This window comes from Phyllobates terribilis, unplaced genomic scaffold, assembly GCF_046119375.1.
Source record: "Phyllobates terribilis strain yellow unplaced genomic scaffold, ASM4611937v1 Scaffold_1__5_contigs__length_1240528914, whole genome shotgun sequence".
Taxonomy (NCBI): Eukaryota; Metazoa; Chordata; class Amphibia; order Anura; family Dendrobatidae; genus Phyllobates; species Phyllobates terribilis.
Window position 1 is genome coordinate 356857398 of NW_027362761.1, and position 17673 is coordinate 356875070.

At 39.8% G+C, this 17673-nt stretch overlaps 1 protein-coding gene across 2 annotated transcripts in view; it reads right to left on the reverse strand.

Moving 5' to 3' along the window:
• Positions 1–17673, reverse strand: part of KNTC1 (kinetochore associated 1) — a 221818-nt gene that overhangs the window by 67481 nt on the left and 136664 nt on the right. For both annotated transcript variants that reach the window (XM_073676226.1, XM_073676227.1), the window contains exons 48-53: positions 7400–7616; positions 7220–7293; positions 3037–3247; positions 2681–2793; positions 2546–2595; positions 109–187 (exon numbers count right to left, since the gene is read on the reverse strand). In XM_073676226.1, coding sequence (XP_073532327.1) covers positions 109–187; positions 2546–2595; positions 2681–2793; positions 3037–3247; positions 7220–7293; positions 7400–7616 — 744 coding nt within the window. The remainder of the gene's footprint in view (positions 1–108; positions 188–2545; positions 2596–2680; positions 2794–3036; positions 3248–7219; positions 7294–7399; positions 7617–17673) is intronic.

A 17673-nucleotide genomic window follows, 5' to 3' on the forward strand; every position in this document is an offset into this window, starting at 1 on the left:
CCCTTTGTATAAAACATCTATGCATAAAGCCTAAACATTGAAACGTGATTAAACAATTGGAACTTAAAAGTCCTTTATAATAAGATGATGTAAAACTGTAATGCTTACAGATGTGGTGGAGGTGGCTACTGCATACAGTATTCTTGAACTGAAATCTAGAGGGTACGGCTGAAGGAGGTATATAATTCTGCAAAATAGGAGAACCAGAGAATGACAATACTGGAATCATCAGTAATCAACAATGCAACATGCATATATGGCTGCATATTAACATGCTGTTCTCACAAATTACATTCAAGCATGTTTATGGGGAAATCGAAAAATCTAGCTGTCAGCCAAACCAGCATTTCACCATCAGCTAGCATGCATGGCTAGTTAAAAGGGACGCTACAATCAGAAATTGACTATGTAAATTCAGTTTGTGCGTTAAATTATTTTTAACATATTTTTGGCAATGTCTTTTCTTTCTATATCATAATACGTATTAAAAATGTAAAAACAATTAACTTAATTTTCACGCTGGCCACTGGGGCTATTTCAGACTCTAACTTTCCTGTTTCAATAAATCCACAGGTTCATTAGCCACAATAAGTAAAGTAAAGACACTAGCACTCAAGGGGATAAGTATGGCTGAAAGCTGCTGACATAAAAACGGGTCCTGTGTGGCAAACCCGTGGAGCAAGGTGATCAGATAAAAACTGGATACTGTCGCACTAAATAGCTAGTGAATGGACATGGGTGAAGGAAGGGGGAAAAGATGTGCAATTATAAATATATCAATAAGAATTGCCCAGATAACCCCTTCAAAAATCTAAGTGATCATAAATTTGTGTGTACATTTGAATTGACACCTCTCCATAAATAGAAGAAATAACAATTTGTGGTGTTTCTGCTAACACCGTAATTCTGGTGTTTGGGTTATGGATCTCACATATAAAGGGAACACTCAAATAACACATCCTAGATCTGAATGAATGAAATATTCTCATTGAATACTTTGTTCTGTACAAAGTTGAATGTGCTGACAACAAAATCACACAAAAATCATCTATGGAAATTAAAGTTATTAACCAACGGAGTCCTGGATTTGGAGTCACCCCCAAAACTAAAGTGGAAAAACATACTACAGGCTGATCTAACTTTGATGTAATGTCCTTAAAGCAAGTCAAAATAAGGCTCAGTATTGTGTGTGGCCTCCGCGTGCCTGTATGACCTCCCTACAACACCTGGGCATGGTCCTGATGAGGTTGCGGATGGTCTCCTGTGGGATCTCCTCCCAGACCTGGACTAAAGCATCCGCCAACTCCTGGACAGTCTGTGGTGCAACGAGTGTTGGTGGATCAAGCGAGACATGATGTCCAAGATGTGCTCAATCGGATTCAGATCTGGGGAACGGGCGGGCCAGTTGATAGCTTCAATGCCTTCATCTTGCAGGAACTGCTGACACACTCCAGCCACATGAGGTCTGGCATTGTCCTGCATTAGGAGGAACTATGGGCCAACTGCACCAGCATATGGTCTCACAAGGGGTCTGAGGATCTCATCTCGGTACCTAATGGCAGCCAGGCTACCTCTGGCGAGCACATGGAGGGCTGTGCGGCCCTCCAAAGAAATGCCACCCCACACCATTACTGACCCACTGCCAAGCCGCTCATGCTGAAGGATGTTGCAGGCAGCAGATCGCTCTCCACTGCGTCTCCAGACTCTGTCACATGTGCTCAGTGTGAACCTGCTTTCATCTGTATAGAGCACAGGGCGCCAGTGGCGACTTTGCCAATCCTGGTGTTCTGTGGCAAGTGCCAAGCGTCCTGCACGGTGTTGGGCTGTGAGCACAACCCCCATCTGTGGACGTCGGGCCCTCATACCACCCTCATGGAGTCGTTTTCTAACCGTTTCTGCAGGCACATGCATATTTGTGGCCTGAAGGAGGTCATTTTGCAGGGCTCTGGCAGTGCTCCTCCTGTTCCTCCTTGCACAAAGGCGGAGGAGCGGTCCTGCTGCTGGGTTGTTGCCCTCCTACAGCCCTCTCCACGTCTCCTGGTAGCGCCTCCAGCCTTTGGACACTACGATGACAGACACAGCAAACCTTCTTGCCACAGCTCGCATTGATGTGCCATCCTGGATAAGATGCACTACCTGAGCAACTTCTGTGGGTTGTAGAGTCTGTCTCATGCTACCACGAGTGTGAAAGCACAACCAACATTCAAAAGTGACCAAAACATCAGCCAGAAAGCATTGGTACTGAGATGTTGTCTGTGGTCCCCACCTGCAGAACCACTCCTTTATTGAGGGTGTCTTGATAATTGCCAATAATTTCCATCTATTGTCTATTCCACTTGCACAACAGCATGTAAAATTGATTGTCAATCAGTGTAGCTTCCTAAGTGGACAGTATGATTTCACAGAAGTTTGATTTACTTGGAGTTATACTGTGTTGTTTAAGTGTTCCCTTTATTTTTTTGAGCAGTGTAGTTACCACCACAGACCTGGCATTTCAACTATCAATCATGCATGTGAAACATAATGCTTCCAGTTTACTACATACCTGCTGAGACCCTCATCCCCCCGAATGCCGCCCAATAAATCTTTATCGTTCTGTAAAACAAAAGCAAATAAAGAGAAGGACCATTCTGTTTTCTTTTTATGTTTGTCAATTAAATAAAAGACTGACTGTACTCACAGATGCTTGTGGTAGTGTATTCGGGCACAGCCATTTATCGAGTAGAAGGTCACGAATTTTATTAACACTCAGGTTGTTGACTTCAGCTATTTGCTTAGCTATTGTGTGGATATCTAGAAAACAAAATAAATAATAGGTCTTGAAAGTGTTTCAGTTGGCATATTATACAATCAGAGGTCTTATGTGTACCATAATGAAACGTTATGACAATTATTCTGCAACATAACATTTTGCCATTTAGTGCAGATTATTGTAAAAAAAAAAAGTTATTGTTAAACTAAACAAGAAATCACCATAAATATATTAAATGAGAAATAAGAAGAAACACAAAAATAAATTATTTGATTTGTACAAACCTGGATAATCTCTGCCTGTTGGGTTGCGTATTCTTTCCTCCACACTACTGTGCTCAAACAGTGAAATAATAAGGGTTGCTGGTTTACCAATCTGTTTTAAGAAATCTGGAGTGTTTATTTTGTGCGTTATTAGGACATTTTCTGTGGCTGATCGTTGGTACTGCACGCTTAGCTTCTTTATTAGTGTCTCTGCTCTTTCATGAGATTCTTCCTTTAACGATAATAAGGTAACAATATGTAATTGCATTGTAATGGTTATATACCTTACATATACAATAAGGTGTACAGAAGTTGGAATTGATCTATGTAGTTTAGTTTAGTATAGAAGTTTAGGTAGGATATATGCTATAATACAGTGCAACATCTAAATGAGCTGCAAATGTGAAAAGTGTTCAAATTAGTCTTAGAAAATCTGAGGTCTAAGGGGCAGCGTTTCTCCTTATGGAAAGTGACACACCAGCTCTGGCATGTCAAGGTAAGGAGGCTTATTCGCCATGCAATGCTCCTCTGGGAAAATTAATATGCAAATTGCCTCTTCGGGGGAAAAAGAGTACTTGTACTCTATAGCGCCACCTATTGGAAGTAGTGATCCTACAAGTCACAATCAACCCTTTAACGAGTCGTGCAATATGACTTAGGATAAAAGCCAAATCAGAATCTCAATTTGCAGACACTGTGTTTTGAGCTGTACGAGTCCTTTTTTCTCCGAAGAGGTAATTTGCACATTAAATCTCCCAAAGAAGCATTGCATGGCGAATAAGCCTCCTTACCTTGACATGCCAGAGCTGGTGTGTCACTCTCCAGAAGGAGAAACGTTACCCCTTAGACCTCAGTCCAGAGTCTCTCATCTAGCCAAATCAGTTCTCATACTTTGCACTGACGAGAGCCAACAGCCCGAAACACCATGTCTGCAAATTGAGATTCTGATTTGGCTTTTATCCTAAGTCATATTGCACGACTCGTTAAAGGGTTGATTGTGACTTGTAGGATCGCTACTTCCAATAGGTGGCACTATAGAGTACAAGTCCTCTTTTTCTTAGAAAATCTACAACTTTTGAATAACATTGACCTGTTCTTGAGAAAATGACAGAAATGTATCAACTGGGCCCCATCATAAACCTTCCTTCAACAAGAAACATACAACATGATTCACTGCAGGTGGTATAATAATAATATAATAATAATAGTTTTGATTTCTATTGCGCCAACATATTCCGCAGCACTTTACATTTTAGAGAGCATCTCCCAGTAATTGCTTAAAGGGATTATCTGGGGCCATTTATTTATTTTTTTTTTATTAAGGGCCTAAGAACTTTTTTTTTTTAACTTTCTTTTACTCACTTATATAGCACCATTAAAGAAGCACATGCATCAAAGTTTTTATCCTCCTAAGAAATTACAATCAAATTATGTAGCACTGTGTACTTACAATTGCTCCTTTTGCCTTTCTACCAGCTAATTCTTCCATTTTCTCTGCTCTTTGTAGAAACAGGAAGTCTCTTTTTCCTGCATAAATCTTTCCCCTCTTCATCTCCTGATTCTGCTGCTCCCTCCTCCCTCTGCCAGGGACCTTTGCAGTGACCCATGAGCCATGCAGGGGAAATTGACCTCCTGTTTCTATATAGAGCTTAGAAGGATTCAGCAAGTCAATTTTTAATCTCGTGATGTCATAGACCTAATAGAAAAGAGAAGATTTAACTGGGTAGAAGGGCAAAATTAGCAATTTTAAGCACACAGTGCTATATAATATGATGATTGCAACATATTAAGAAAATAAAAACTTTGATGGGAGTGCTTCTTTAATTCCACTGTGCTTTACAGACATTATTTCCACTGTCCTTATTTGGCCTCACAATCTAGATTCCCTTCCAGTATGTCTTTGTAGTGTGAGAGGAAGCTGGAGTAACCTGAGGAAACCCACGCATAACGCTGGTGAGTGTGGACCCACTGCGCCACGAGAAGGGCTTACCATGGAGGGGCGAAACCAAGTGACTACAAAGTATTCATTCTGATGGTGAGGATAGCCTTTGCTGCAGGTAGTCACCAGATACCACTTCAGGACAGATTCATGTACGTATTCAGGATTAACGGGTAGGCAAGCTGGGTCAGAAAACAGGAGAGACAATACAAGGGTCCACCTTGCAGGAATCTAGACAGAGACTGAACTACAGTCATGGCCAAAAGTATTGAGAATGAGACAAATAGTAATTTTTCCAAAGTTTACTGCTTCATTTTTTGTAATGGCAATTTGCATATACTCCTGAATGTCAAAGAGTGATCAGCTTAACAGCAATTACTGTACTTGCAAAGTCAATATTTGCCCAGAAAATGAACTTTAACCCCCAAAACACATTTCAACATCATTGCAGTCCTGCCTTAAAAGGAGCAGCTAACATCGTTTTAGTGATTGATCCATTAACACAGGTGTGAGTGTTGATGAGGACAGGGCTGGCGATCAATCAGTCATGATTAAGTAAGAATGACATCACTGGACACTTTAAAAGGAGGCTGGTTCTTGGTATCATTGTTTCTCTTCAGTTAACCATGGTTATCTCTAAAGAAACACGTGCAGCCATCATTGCACTGCACAAAAATGGCTTAACAGGGAAGAGTATCGCAGCTACAAAGATTGCACCTCAGTCAACAATCTATCGCATCATCAAGAACTTCAAGGAGAGAGCTTCCATTGCTGTCAAAAAGGCTCCAGGGCGCCCAAGAAAGACCAGCAAGCGCCAGGACCGTATCTTTCAGCTGTTTCAGCAACTGTTTCAGCTGCGGGATCGGAGTACCAGCAGTGCCGAGCTTGCTCAGGAATGGCAGCAGGCTGGTGTGAGTGCTTCTGCACGCACTGTGAGGCGGAGACTCTTTGAGCAAGGGCTGGTTTCAAGGAGGGCAGCAAAGAAGCCACTTCTCTCCAGAAAAAACATCAGGGACCGACTGATATTCTGCAAAAGGTACAGGGAGTGGACTGCTGAGGACTGGGGCAAAGTAATTTTCTCTGATGAATCCCCTTTTCGATTGTTTGGGACATCTGGAAAACAGCTTATTCGGAGAAGAAGAGGTGAGCGCTACCACCAGTCTTGTCTCATGCCAACTGTAAAGCATCCTGAAACCATTCATGTGTGGGGTTGCTTGCCTAAAAACACAGTCTTGCCTAAAAACACAGCCATGAATAAAGAATGGTACCAGAATGTCCTCCAAGAGCAACTTCTCCCAACCGTCCAAGAGCAGTTTGGCGCCCAAAAATGCCTTTTCCAGCATGATGGAGCACCTTGCCATAAAGCAAAGGTGATAACAAAATGGCTCATGGAACAAAACATAGAGATTTTGGGTCCATGGCCTGGAAACTCCCCAGATCTTAATCCCATTGAGAACTTGTGGTCAATCATCAAGAGACGGGTGGACAAACAAAAACCAACAAATTCTGGCAAAATGCAAGCATTGATTATGCTAGAATGGACAGCTATCAGTCAGGATTTAGTCCAAAAGTTGATTGAGAGCATGCCAGGGAGAATTACAGAGGTCTTGAAGAAGAAGGAGCAACACTGCAAATATTGACTTGCTGCATTAACTCATTCTAACTGTCAATATAACCTATTGGTACTCATAATATGAGTGCAATTATATTTCTGTATGTGATATAAACATCAGACAAACACTAATAAAAACCAGAGGCTAGCAGATCATGTGAAAATATAATTTTGGTGTCATTCTCAAAAGTTTTGGCCATGACTGTAGAACCTTAGATCAGGAGATGGTGGGAGGAGTTGCCTGAGATAGCACCTGCTGGCTGGCGATTGGCTGGGAAACCCTATTGGACACAGCAGGTTTAAACTCCTGCAGGATATGTCCATGCCTTTCTATAGCCACGGAAACAGGATACAGATGCAGCAGTGCTGAAGAGTGCTGCAAGAGACAAACTCAGCAAGTCGGCCTGACACGAAGAGAAGCAGCGTGGTAACCACAGTGAGTAAGGCGGCGCTGAGGAGGCATGCGAGTACAATAACTCAGCTTGTATCTGATTTCATGTTGTCCATGGTTCAAGCATGAATCTACTGTCAGGTTCCCTTTAAATACTTTTTATACTAATTCCTTTTTTTTAATTATTTTGTGAAGTTATGTTCTTTTAATCATCAGACATACTCTGCAATAATATTGCTTTATTACACCATTCAGGTCTTACCTTAGGGGATGTGTTATTTTTCCACTTTTCAGCCAAATGGAGACAGAATTTTAGTGCATGAACTTTATCAGGTCCTAGAAAAAATCCAAGATCATTACTAATTTATCCAAAAAAAAGAAGAAAAAAAAAAGCAAATTGTATTGATAAAATGAATACCATAAAAGCAAAAGCTCTACTTGCCAGTTGGTAGTTCTTGTGCAATCCTATGCGCAATAGCTGCTGCCCACTCAGGGTTGCTGATAGACTTAAGGTATGACTGGATTGTTTGCACAGTCTTAACGGTTTCTTTGTTGATAAGAGAAGAGCATTCATTAGTCTTTTGTTTTAAAGCTTTAGGTCTTAAACTTTTCTCAAAAACATGTTTCACAGCAGTCATGTACAGGGTGTCCAGTGAAACCTAAAATTGCAGAAAGAGCATTAGACAAAAGCAATAAGACTGATGGATGTTTAACATGAAAAAGTTTTCTATATCATTTAACCCTTTCCTAACGGGGCTATTTTCCATTTTTTCTGTCTCCTCTTGCTAGTGTCATAACTTTTTTTATTTTTCCGTCCACATAACCGTATGAGGGCTTGTTTTTTGCGGGACGATATGTACTTTAGAATGACACCATTAATTTTATCATGTGATATACTGGAAAGCGGAGAAAAATTCAAAGTGCATTAAAATTGCAAAAATTATTTATTTACCATGTTCACTATACAGTAAAGCTGACCTGGCAATAGGATTCTCCAGGTCAGTTCAACTAAGCAAATACCAATCATTTATAGTTTTGTTTTTTTCTCTATTTAAGCGGCAAATTTTTTTTGGGCAGATATGAAATAATAAAAAAAATGTTTCTTTTGTTGTCATTTTACGAGACCCGTAAAGTTTTAAATATTCGGGATATGGGGCTGCGTAAGGGTGTATTTTTTGCGCAATGAGCTGACGGTTCTACTGATACCATCTTGGGATAGATACGATGTTGCAGCAGCCAATAAAATGTAATTCTGCGGTATTGATTTTGTTCTTTCATTAAGTCATTTAACAATTGGATTAATATATTTTATATTTTGATAGATTGGACTTTTACGAATACCAAATATGTTTTTTTTCTTCACTTTTTAAATTATTTTTTTCTTAGGGAGGTGATTAGAACTTTTGCGGGGTTTTTTTATATGTAATTTTTTAAAACTTTTTTTTTCACTGTATTTATTAGTCCCCTTAGGGGACTTGAACCTGCAATCATTTGATCGCTTGTGCTATACATAGCTGTGCATCAGCACTGCTCGTATAGTAAAAATCACAATCTCCTATGAATGGCAGCCAAACACCGGCTTTGAAACGAGTATTGCAATGACAGGCACGGGGGTCTTCAGCTGAACCCAGGCTGTCATAGCAATCCATCAGCGTCCCGCGATCACGTCACAGGCATGCCGATATGATGTGCCCCTTGTGCGAACCTGCATCAAAGTCAGGGAGAAAGCATATGCGACATATCAGTACATCATATGTCGGTATGGGGTTAAGCATCTAAAACAAACAAGTAAAAAGAAAAAACACTTAAAAATATGTTTGTTTTTTTATTAGCTATGCATTGAAAAGATAAGAAATGTCAACAAAGAAATGTAACTATATAGGCAGAATCAGGTGTAAAATCCTGTAACAAGCTATCAAAGTGTCATATCCAACTCAAAATGCTATCCATAAAAATGTTGACTCGTCCCACAAAAAATAAGCTATCAACCTAAAAATTAAACTGTTACAGGAAATGACGCTTCCGTTCTCAGAAAATGGCAACACAAGTCCCAACATTTTTTTCCTTCAGACTTCAGCTTTGGTTTTCAACACTAAAATAATAAAGAAAAACTGGACATGTTTGGTACGGCCATAATTGTACTGATGAGTAGAATCATACTGAGAGGTTATTTTTACCACACAGCGTAAGCCATAAAATCAATTCCTAAATAAACAACAGAAAGCAGTTTTTTTTTAAACAATTTCACCACACTTGGAATTTTTTCCCGTTTTCCAGTACACTATGTGGTAAAATTAACAGTGTCATCCAAAAGTACAACTCGTCCCACAAAAAAAACAAGCCCTCATATGTCTATGTGGACAGAACAATAAAAAAAAGGTCATAGCTCTGGGGAGAAAAAAGGAAACCGCAAAAATGGAAATTGGCTGCGTAGGGAAGGGGTTAAAATGTATTTTGTTAGTGGGACAACTCCTTTAACCCCTTACAGCTGAAGCCAGTTTTCACCTTCCTGACAGAGCCACATTTTTCAACTCTAACATGAGTCACTATGTGGTAATAACTCGGGAATGCTTCTTCCAATCTCAATGATCCTGAGACTATTTTTTTTGTGGCACACTGCACTTCATAATAATGGTAATTGTAGATTGTTAAAACTTGCACCTATTTATGAAAATATCAAAAATTTGAGGCCATTTTTTTAAAAATCTGCAATTTTCAAACTATAAATTTTTCTGCCCTTTTATTTTAAGATATAACAAGGGTTAAAAGCTTAGCAGCAATTTTCAATTTATCACCAAAATTTAGAATTTTTTTTTTTTAAACATGCCAATTCAGTGTTTAAATGACTTTGAGGGGCTTATATGTCAGTAAACCTCAAAAATTATATAATTTTAAAATTTGCACCCCACAAAGTATTCAAAACCGCATTCAGAAAGTTGGTTCAGGTGCGCCATAGGAATGAATTATACATTTACTCAATCTGCTTTAGCCTCAAATTTTTCATTTTCACAAGCTTTAATGAGAAAAAATACATTATAAAAATGGGCTAAGCAATTTCTACTGAACGTAATGCTATCTAATATATGGTTGGAATATACTGTATGGCATGAAGCATGGCAAAGAAGGGAAGGTGCGCTATTTGACTTTTGGTGAGTAATTTTAGGTGGAATTTATTATGGACGCCATGTTGCATTTGCAGAGCCCCCAATCTTATAACAATGGAAGGTAAAACTGAAAAATTGTGTTTTACATAAAAATGTTTTAGCCCCAAATTTTTTGATTTAATAGAGTAGCAGGAGAAAATGGACTCCACAATTTGACAAGAAATTACCCTATATATGGTCGGAAACTACTGTTTGGACACATGACAGGGTTGTCTTTTGGAGGGCAATTTTGTCTGGAATTGATTGAGGACACCATGTCGCATTTAGAGTCACCAAGGTGCTGAAAAAGCAGAAAAAACCCACAAGTGACTCCATTTTTTGAAACTACACTACTCAAAGACTTCATCTAGAGTTGTCCTTTTTGGACCCACAGGCTCCTCATTAACCACTTCGCGCCAGAGCCTGTTTTTGCCTTCGTGACCGGGCCAATTTTTTCAATTCTGACCACTGTCAGTTTATGAAGTAATTACTCTGGAACGCTTCAACGTTTTTTTCATTACATATTGTACTTCATGATAGTGGTAAAATTTCTTCGATATAACTTGCGTTTATTTGTGAAAAAATCAGAAATTTGGTGAAAATTTTGAAAATTTTGCAATTTTCAAACTTTGAATTTTCATGGCCTTAAATCAGAGAGATATGTCACACAAAATAGTTAATAAATAACATTTCCCACATGTCTACTTTACATCAGCACAATTTTGGAACCAAAATTTTTTTTTGTTAGGGAGCTATAAGGGTTAAAAGTTGACCAGCGATTTCTCATTTTTCCAACAAAATTTACAAAACCATTTTTTTAGGGACCACATCATATTTGAAGTCACTTTGAGGGGTCTTTATGACAGAAAATACCCAAAAGTGACACCATTCTAAAAACTGCACCCCTCAAGGTGCTCAAAACCACATTCAAGAACTTTATTAACCCTTCAGGTGCTTCACAGGAATTTTTGGAATGTGGAAGAAAAAAATTAACATTTAACTTTTTTCACAAAAATGTTACTTTAGACCCAATTTTTTTTATTTTCACAGGGGTAACAGGAAAAAATGGACCCCAAATTTCTTTGTGCAATTTCTCTTGAGCGTGCTGATACCCCATATGTGAGGGAAAACCACTGTTTGGGCTCACTGCAGGGTTCGGAAGGGAAGGAGCGCCATTAGACTTTTTGAATGTAAAATTTGTCTGAATAATTAGCAGACGCCATGTTGCGTTTGGAGAGCTCCTGATGTGCCTAAACAGTGGAAACCCCCCACAAGTGACACCATTTTGGAAACTAGACCCCTTAGGGAACTTATCTAGATGTGTGGTGAGCACCTTGAACCCCAAGGTGCTTCACAGAAGTTTATAATATTGAGCTGTAAAAATAAAATTTTCACATTTTTCCCACAAAACCGTTTTTCATCCCTTAATTTTGCATTATCATAAGGGTAATAGGATAAATTGCACCATGAAATTTGTTGTGCAATTTCTCCTGAACACGCCGATACCCCATATGTGGAGGCAATTTACTGTTTGGGCACATGGCAGGGTTTGAAAGGGAAGGAGCGCCATTTGACTTTTTGAATGTAAAATTTGTCGGAATAATTAGCAGACGCCATGTTGCGTTTGGAGAGCTCCTGATGTGCCTAAACAGTGGAAACCCCCCACAAGTGACACCATTTTGGAAACTAGACCCCTTAGGGAACTTATCTAGATGTGTGGTGAGCACCTTGAACCCCAAGGTGCTTCACAGAAGTTTATAATATTGAGCTGTAAAAATAAAATTTTCACATTTTTCCCACAAAACCGTTTTTCATCCCTTAATTTTGCATTATCATAAGGGTAATAGGATAAATTGCACCATGAAATTTGTTGTGCAATTTCTCCTGAACACGCCGATACCCCATATGTGGAGGCAATTTACTGTTTGGACACATGGCAGGGTTTGAAAGGGAAGGAGCGCCATTTGACTTTTTGAATGTAAAATTTGTCGGAATAATTAGCAGACGCCATGTTGCGTTTGGAGAGCTCCTGATGTGCCTAAACAGTGGAAACCCCCCACAAGTGACACCATTTTGGAAACTAGACCCCTTAGGGAACTTATCTAGATGTGTGGTGAGCACCTTGAACCCCAAGGTGCTTCACAGAAGTTTATAATATTGAGCTGTAAAAATAAAATTTTCACATTTTTCCCACAAAACCGTTTTTCATCCCTTAATTTTGCATTATCATAAGGGTAATAGGATAAATTGCACCATGAAATTTGTTGTGCAATTTCTCCTGAACACGCCGATACCCCATATGTGGAGGCAAATTACTGTTTGGGCACATGGCAGGGTTTGAAAGGGAAGGAGCGCCATTTGACTTTTTGAATGTAAAATTTGTCGGAATAATTAGCAGACGCCATGTTGCGTTTGGAGAGCTCCTGATGTGCCTAAACAGTGGAAACCCCCCACAAGTGACACCATTTTGGAAACTAGACCCCTTAGGGAACTTATCTAGATGTGTGATGAGCACCTTGAACCCCAAGGTGCTTCACAGAAGTTTATAATATTGAGCTGTAAAAATAAAATTTTCACATTTTTCCCACAAAACCGTTTTTCATCCCTTAATTTTGCATTATCATAAGGGTAATAGGATAAATTGCACCATGAAATTTGTTGTGCAATTTCTCCTGAACACGCTGATACCCCATATGTGGAGGCAAATTACTGTTTGGGCGCATGGCAGGGTTTGAAAGGGAAGGAGCGCCATTTGACTTTTTGAATGTAAAATTTGTTTGAATAATTAGCAGACACCATGTCGCATTTGGGGAGCCCCTAATGTGCCTAAACAGTGGAAACCCCCCACAAGTGCCATCATTTTGGAAACTAGACCCCTTAGGGAACTTATCTAGATGTGTGGTGAGCACCTTGCACCCCCAGCTGCTTCACAGAAGTTTATAATATTGAGCCGTAAAAATAAAATTTTCACATTTTTCCCATAAAAAATGTTTTTCATTCCCTAATTTTGCATTATCATAAGGGTAACAGGATAAATTGCACCATGAAATTTGTTGTGCAATTTCTCCTGAGTACGCCGATACCCCATATGTGGGGGAAAACCACTGCTTTGGTGTACGGCAGGGTTCGGAAGAGAAAGGAGCGCTATGTTGGCTGGGATAGGCAGCAGACACCATGTCACATTTGAAGAGTCGCTGACATGCCAAAACAGCAGAAACCCCCACAAGTGATCCCATTTTGTAAACTACACCTCTCAAGGAATTCATCTAGGGAAGTAGTGAGTATTTTTTAATTTTTAAATTTATACCATTGGGCAGTGAAAAAAGCATAATTATATTTTTACCACAAAAAAATGTTTTACCCTCAGATTTTACATTTTCACACAGGGCAATGGGTAAAAATGGTGCCGAAATGTGTCACAGAATTTCTTCTAAAAGTGTCAATACCCCATATGTGGCTGTATCGTACCGCTCAGCCGTACGGCGAGATCTTGGGGGGACGGAGCGCTATTTGACAATTGGAGAACAAATTATTGCAGAATAGGCATTTGGATTTGGGAGCACGAAATTTTCTGAATTTCTTTAGGGGGGCAAGGGTCATTTTGCTTTTCCAGAGCCTTTCTGCTACCAGTAACTTGGAAGTCCCTTATATTTTTAACAGATGACGGACCTGAGTGGGGACTAGCTTTTTTTGAGGACTGAGTTGAAGCTTTTATTGGGAACATTTTACGTAACATTTATCCGGCGCTCTAGGCTGAGCACTTACATTGGGGTTTCCATCTAAATTTCCAAGTGATGTAATTCAGATGAAACCCCTGCAGGATCCATTCACTATAATGAGGCAGCAGAGTTACTCTGGACTCCGTCTGGCCTCTGTTTAGCGGTGTCCTTTTTTTCAGAAGTGCACAAAACTGTGGCCAACCGCACTTTTATGCACGCCTAAAACAAATGACACCGTGGGATCCCAGGCTAGACGGCGTCCACAGTGGCCTATATCTGCCTCATTACAGGGAATCTTCCATCATGGGTTCCGGCTGAATCACGTATTTCAGAGATTTACACGGAAACTCTGGTGTAAGTGCTCAGCGCAGAGCACAGGATAAATGTGAGCAGAGCCTTACTGGGATCTTTGGGAGACATAATAAACAAATCAGGTGAAGAATTGGTTTTATTTATTTTTTACGCCGTTCCTCGTGCGGTATAAGTGATGAGATTACTTTATTCTTTGGGTCGGTGCGATTACAGAGATACCAGATTTATATCGGGTTTTTATGACTGACAGCTGTCACACACTAAAATACGCTTTTTTTGCAAAATCTAGTTTTTGCATCACCATATTTTGAGAGCTATAATTTTTCCATATTTCGGCCGACAGAGTCATGTGACGGCTTGTTTTTTGCGGGACGAGTTGACATTTTTATTGGTACCATTTTTGGGAACGTGACATTTTTTGATCGCTTTCTATTCCGTTTTTTGGGAGGTAAAATTAACAAAAACAAACAATTCAGGAATAGTTTTTTGAGGGTTTTTTTTATGCCGTTCTGCGTGTGGTAAAAGTGATCAGGCAGCGTTATTCTTGGGGTAAGTACGTTTATAGCGATACTACACTTACTGTATTTTTTTATGTTTTGGCACTTTTACACAATAAAACAATTTTATAGAAAAAAATATTTTTTTTGCATTGCTTTATTCTGAGCGCTATAACTTTTTTATTTTTTGGCTGATGGAGCTGTATGGCAGCTTTTTTTTTGTGGAACAAGATGACGTTTTCAGCGGTACCATTTTTATTTCTATTTTGTTTTTTGATCGCATTTTTTTCCACTTTTTGTTTGGCGATATGATGAAAAAGCATATTTTTTTGCTCCGTTTTTTATTTATTTTTATTATGGTGTGCACAGAAGGAGTTAATTAGTGAGACAGTTTTATAGCTCGGGTTGTTTCGGACGCGGCGATACCAAATATGTGTACTTTTTTTGGTTTTGTAAAAATATACGGATTTATTGGTTTAATATTTTATTTATTTATTTTTATTTATTTTGTGATTTTTTTTTTTTATAGTTTAAAAACTTTTTTTTTACTTTTTTTTACATTTTTACTTAGTCCCTGTATGGGACATTAATTTTTATTTTTCTGATCACTGATCTCATGTAATGTAATAGACATATATTACATTACATGAGATCTTCCCTGACTGTTTCAGTCAGTCTCCTTTCTGGCTCAGCTTGCAGGCTGAGCCAGACAGGACACCATATATGGCAGAGCTGGAGGCGGTCATGTGACCTCCAGCTGCCATAGCAACCCCAGGTCCTGGAAGGAAACGGAGGTCTTCGGAGAGGTAAGACGACCCCCTCTCCTCCTGCTGTCTGCTATATGCCGCGATCACTATAGATCACAGCATATAGAAGACAGCAAGGGGTTAACATCACTGGGACCTGATCTAATCAGGTCCCGATGATGTTCCCTGTCAGAGCTAACGCTCTGCACCGGAATCGCAGCGCTTGCAGGACCCTGGGGGTCCTGAGCGCTGCGAGACCACCCACCGTTTTTAAACGTCGGCGCTGCACAGAGCCCAGCAAGCGCCGACGTTTATCTACAGTGGGCGGTCAGGAACCGGTTAAAAATGTATAACATTGGGTTGAGAAAATTAAAAGTTATGTCTTTTTTTTTCAACTAAAATGATGCTTTATCCACACATTTTTCATTTTCACAAAGGGTAATAGGAGAAAATGAATGCCACAATTCCTGGAAGCGCAACAAGCCATATGAGGTTGAAAACTATTTTTTGGACACCCAGCAGGGCTCAGAAGGGAAGAATCGCTATTTCAAGCATAACTTTGTCTGATATAGTTTGTGGCCGCCACTTGAAGAGCCCCTGAGGTACCAGAACAACATAAACACTTCCAAAGTGACCCCATTTCAAACACTACACTTCTCAAGAAATGCATCTAGCAACGTGGTAAGCATTTGAACCCGTAGGTACTTCACCAATTTCTTTACCATTGGGCTGTGTGAAAAAGAAAAAATAAATTTGTTACAATAATAAGTAGATTTAGAGCAAAATGCTTCACGTTACCATGGCTAATAGAAGGAGCGTACCCAGCAAATTATTACACTATTTCTCCTTACTGTAATACCCTATATTCTGTCAGCCACTGCAGTTTGAGCACATGGCAGGGCTCAGAAGAGGAGTGCCATTTGGCATTTGGGGCACAATTTGCAGAGTCCCTAAAAGTGATAAAAAAAAAATGAGTGTACCAGGGATAATGCAGAGAGAAAAAAGCAAATATGCCAATTTAGGGGCCAATACGCTGCGCCCAGCTTGTGCTTCTGGAGACAAGCACCCCATAAATTGTCGGTTACATAGGTTGAATAAAGACCTAGATCCATCAATATCAACCTTCTTTTGTCCAAGAATTAACAACTGATGACTGATCTCAATATGGGATTGATTGGAGTTTGAGACCCCCACATTGATCAGCTGAAAACTGCTCTGGCAGCGGTGTGAACTAAGCATTGTATGGGAGGAATACAGCGACACTGTCTATTGTTTAGCTGTCGCTGCAGAGTATTTATGTACATCCACTTCAATTGGAGATAAAGTGCAGTACTCGTCAGCAGCCACTAAGCAATGTACAGCGCTGCTGTGTTCCACGTTTGCATTCCTTAGTTTCAGCCACTACTGGAGCAGTTTCAGCGATCGGTGAGTGTGCCATGTGACTGAGCACCACTTTTCTCATATTGATGAATCTAGGGTGTCAATCATTAGATCCTGGAGAACCCCTTTAAGTGGATTCTCCCGTCTGCAGCAATGCCATAAATATTAACAGTAACTGTGGTTTGGGCACACTGCGGGATCAGAAGGGGCCAATTTTGCTGTGGGAAAGTGGATTTTACTGGATTCTTTTTGAAGGCATCAAAACTATGAATTAACACATGTGGAATTATATACTTAATAAAAAAGTGTGAAACAACTGAAAATAGGTCTTATATTCTAGGTTCTTCAAAGTAGCCACCTTTTGCTTTGATGACTGCTTTGCACACTTTTGGCATTCTCTTGATGAGCTTCAAGAGGTAGTCACCGGAAATGGTTTTCACTTCACAGGTGTGCCCTGTCAGGTTTAATAAGTGGGATTTATTGCCTTATAAGTGGGGTTGGGACCATCAGTTGTGTTGTGCAGAAGTCTGGTGGATACACAGCTGATAGTCCTACTGAATAGACTGTTAGAATTTGTATTATGGCAAGAAAAAAGCAGCTGAGTAAAAAAAAACGAGTGGCCATCATTACTTTAAGAAATGAAGTTCAGTCAGTGCGAAAAATTGGGAAAACTTTGAAAGTGTCCCCAAGTGCAGTTGCAAAAACCATCAAGCGCTACAAAGAAACTGGCTCACATCAGGACCGCCCCAGGAAAGGAAGACCAAGAGTCACCTCTGCTTCTGTGGATAAGTTTATCCGAGTCACCAGCAGCTCAGATCAGAGACCAGGTCAATGCCACACAGAGTTCTAGCAGCAGATACATCTCTTCAACAACTGTTAAGAGGAGAATTTGTGCAGCACGCCTTCATGGTAAAATAGC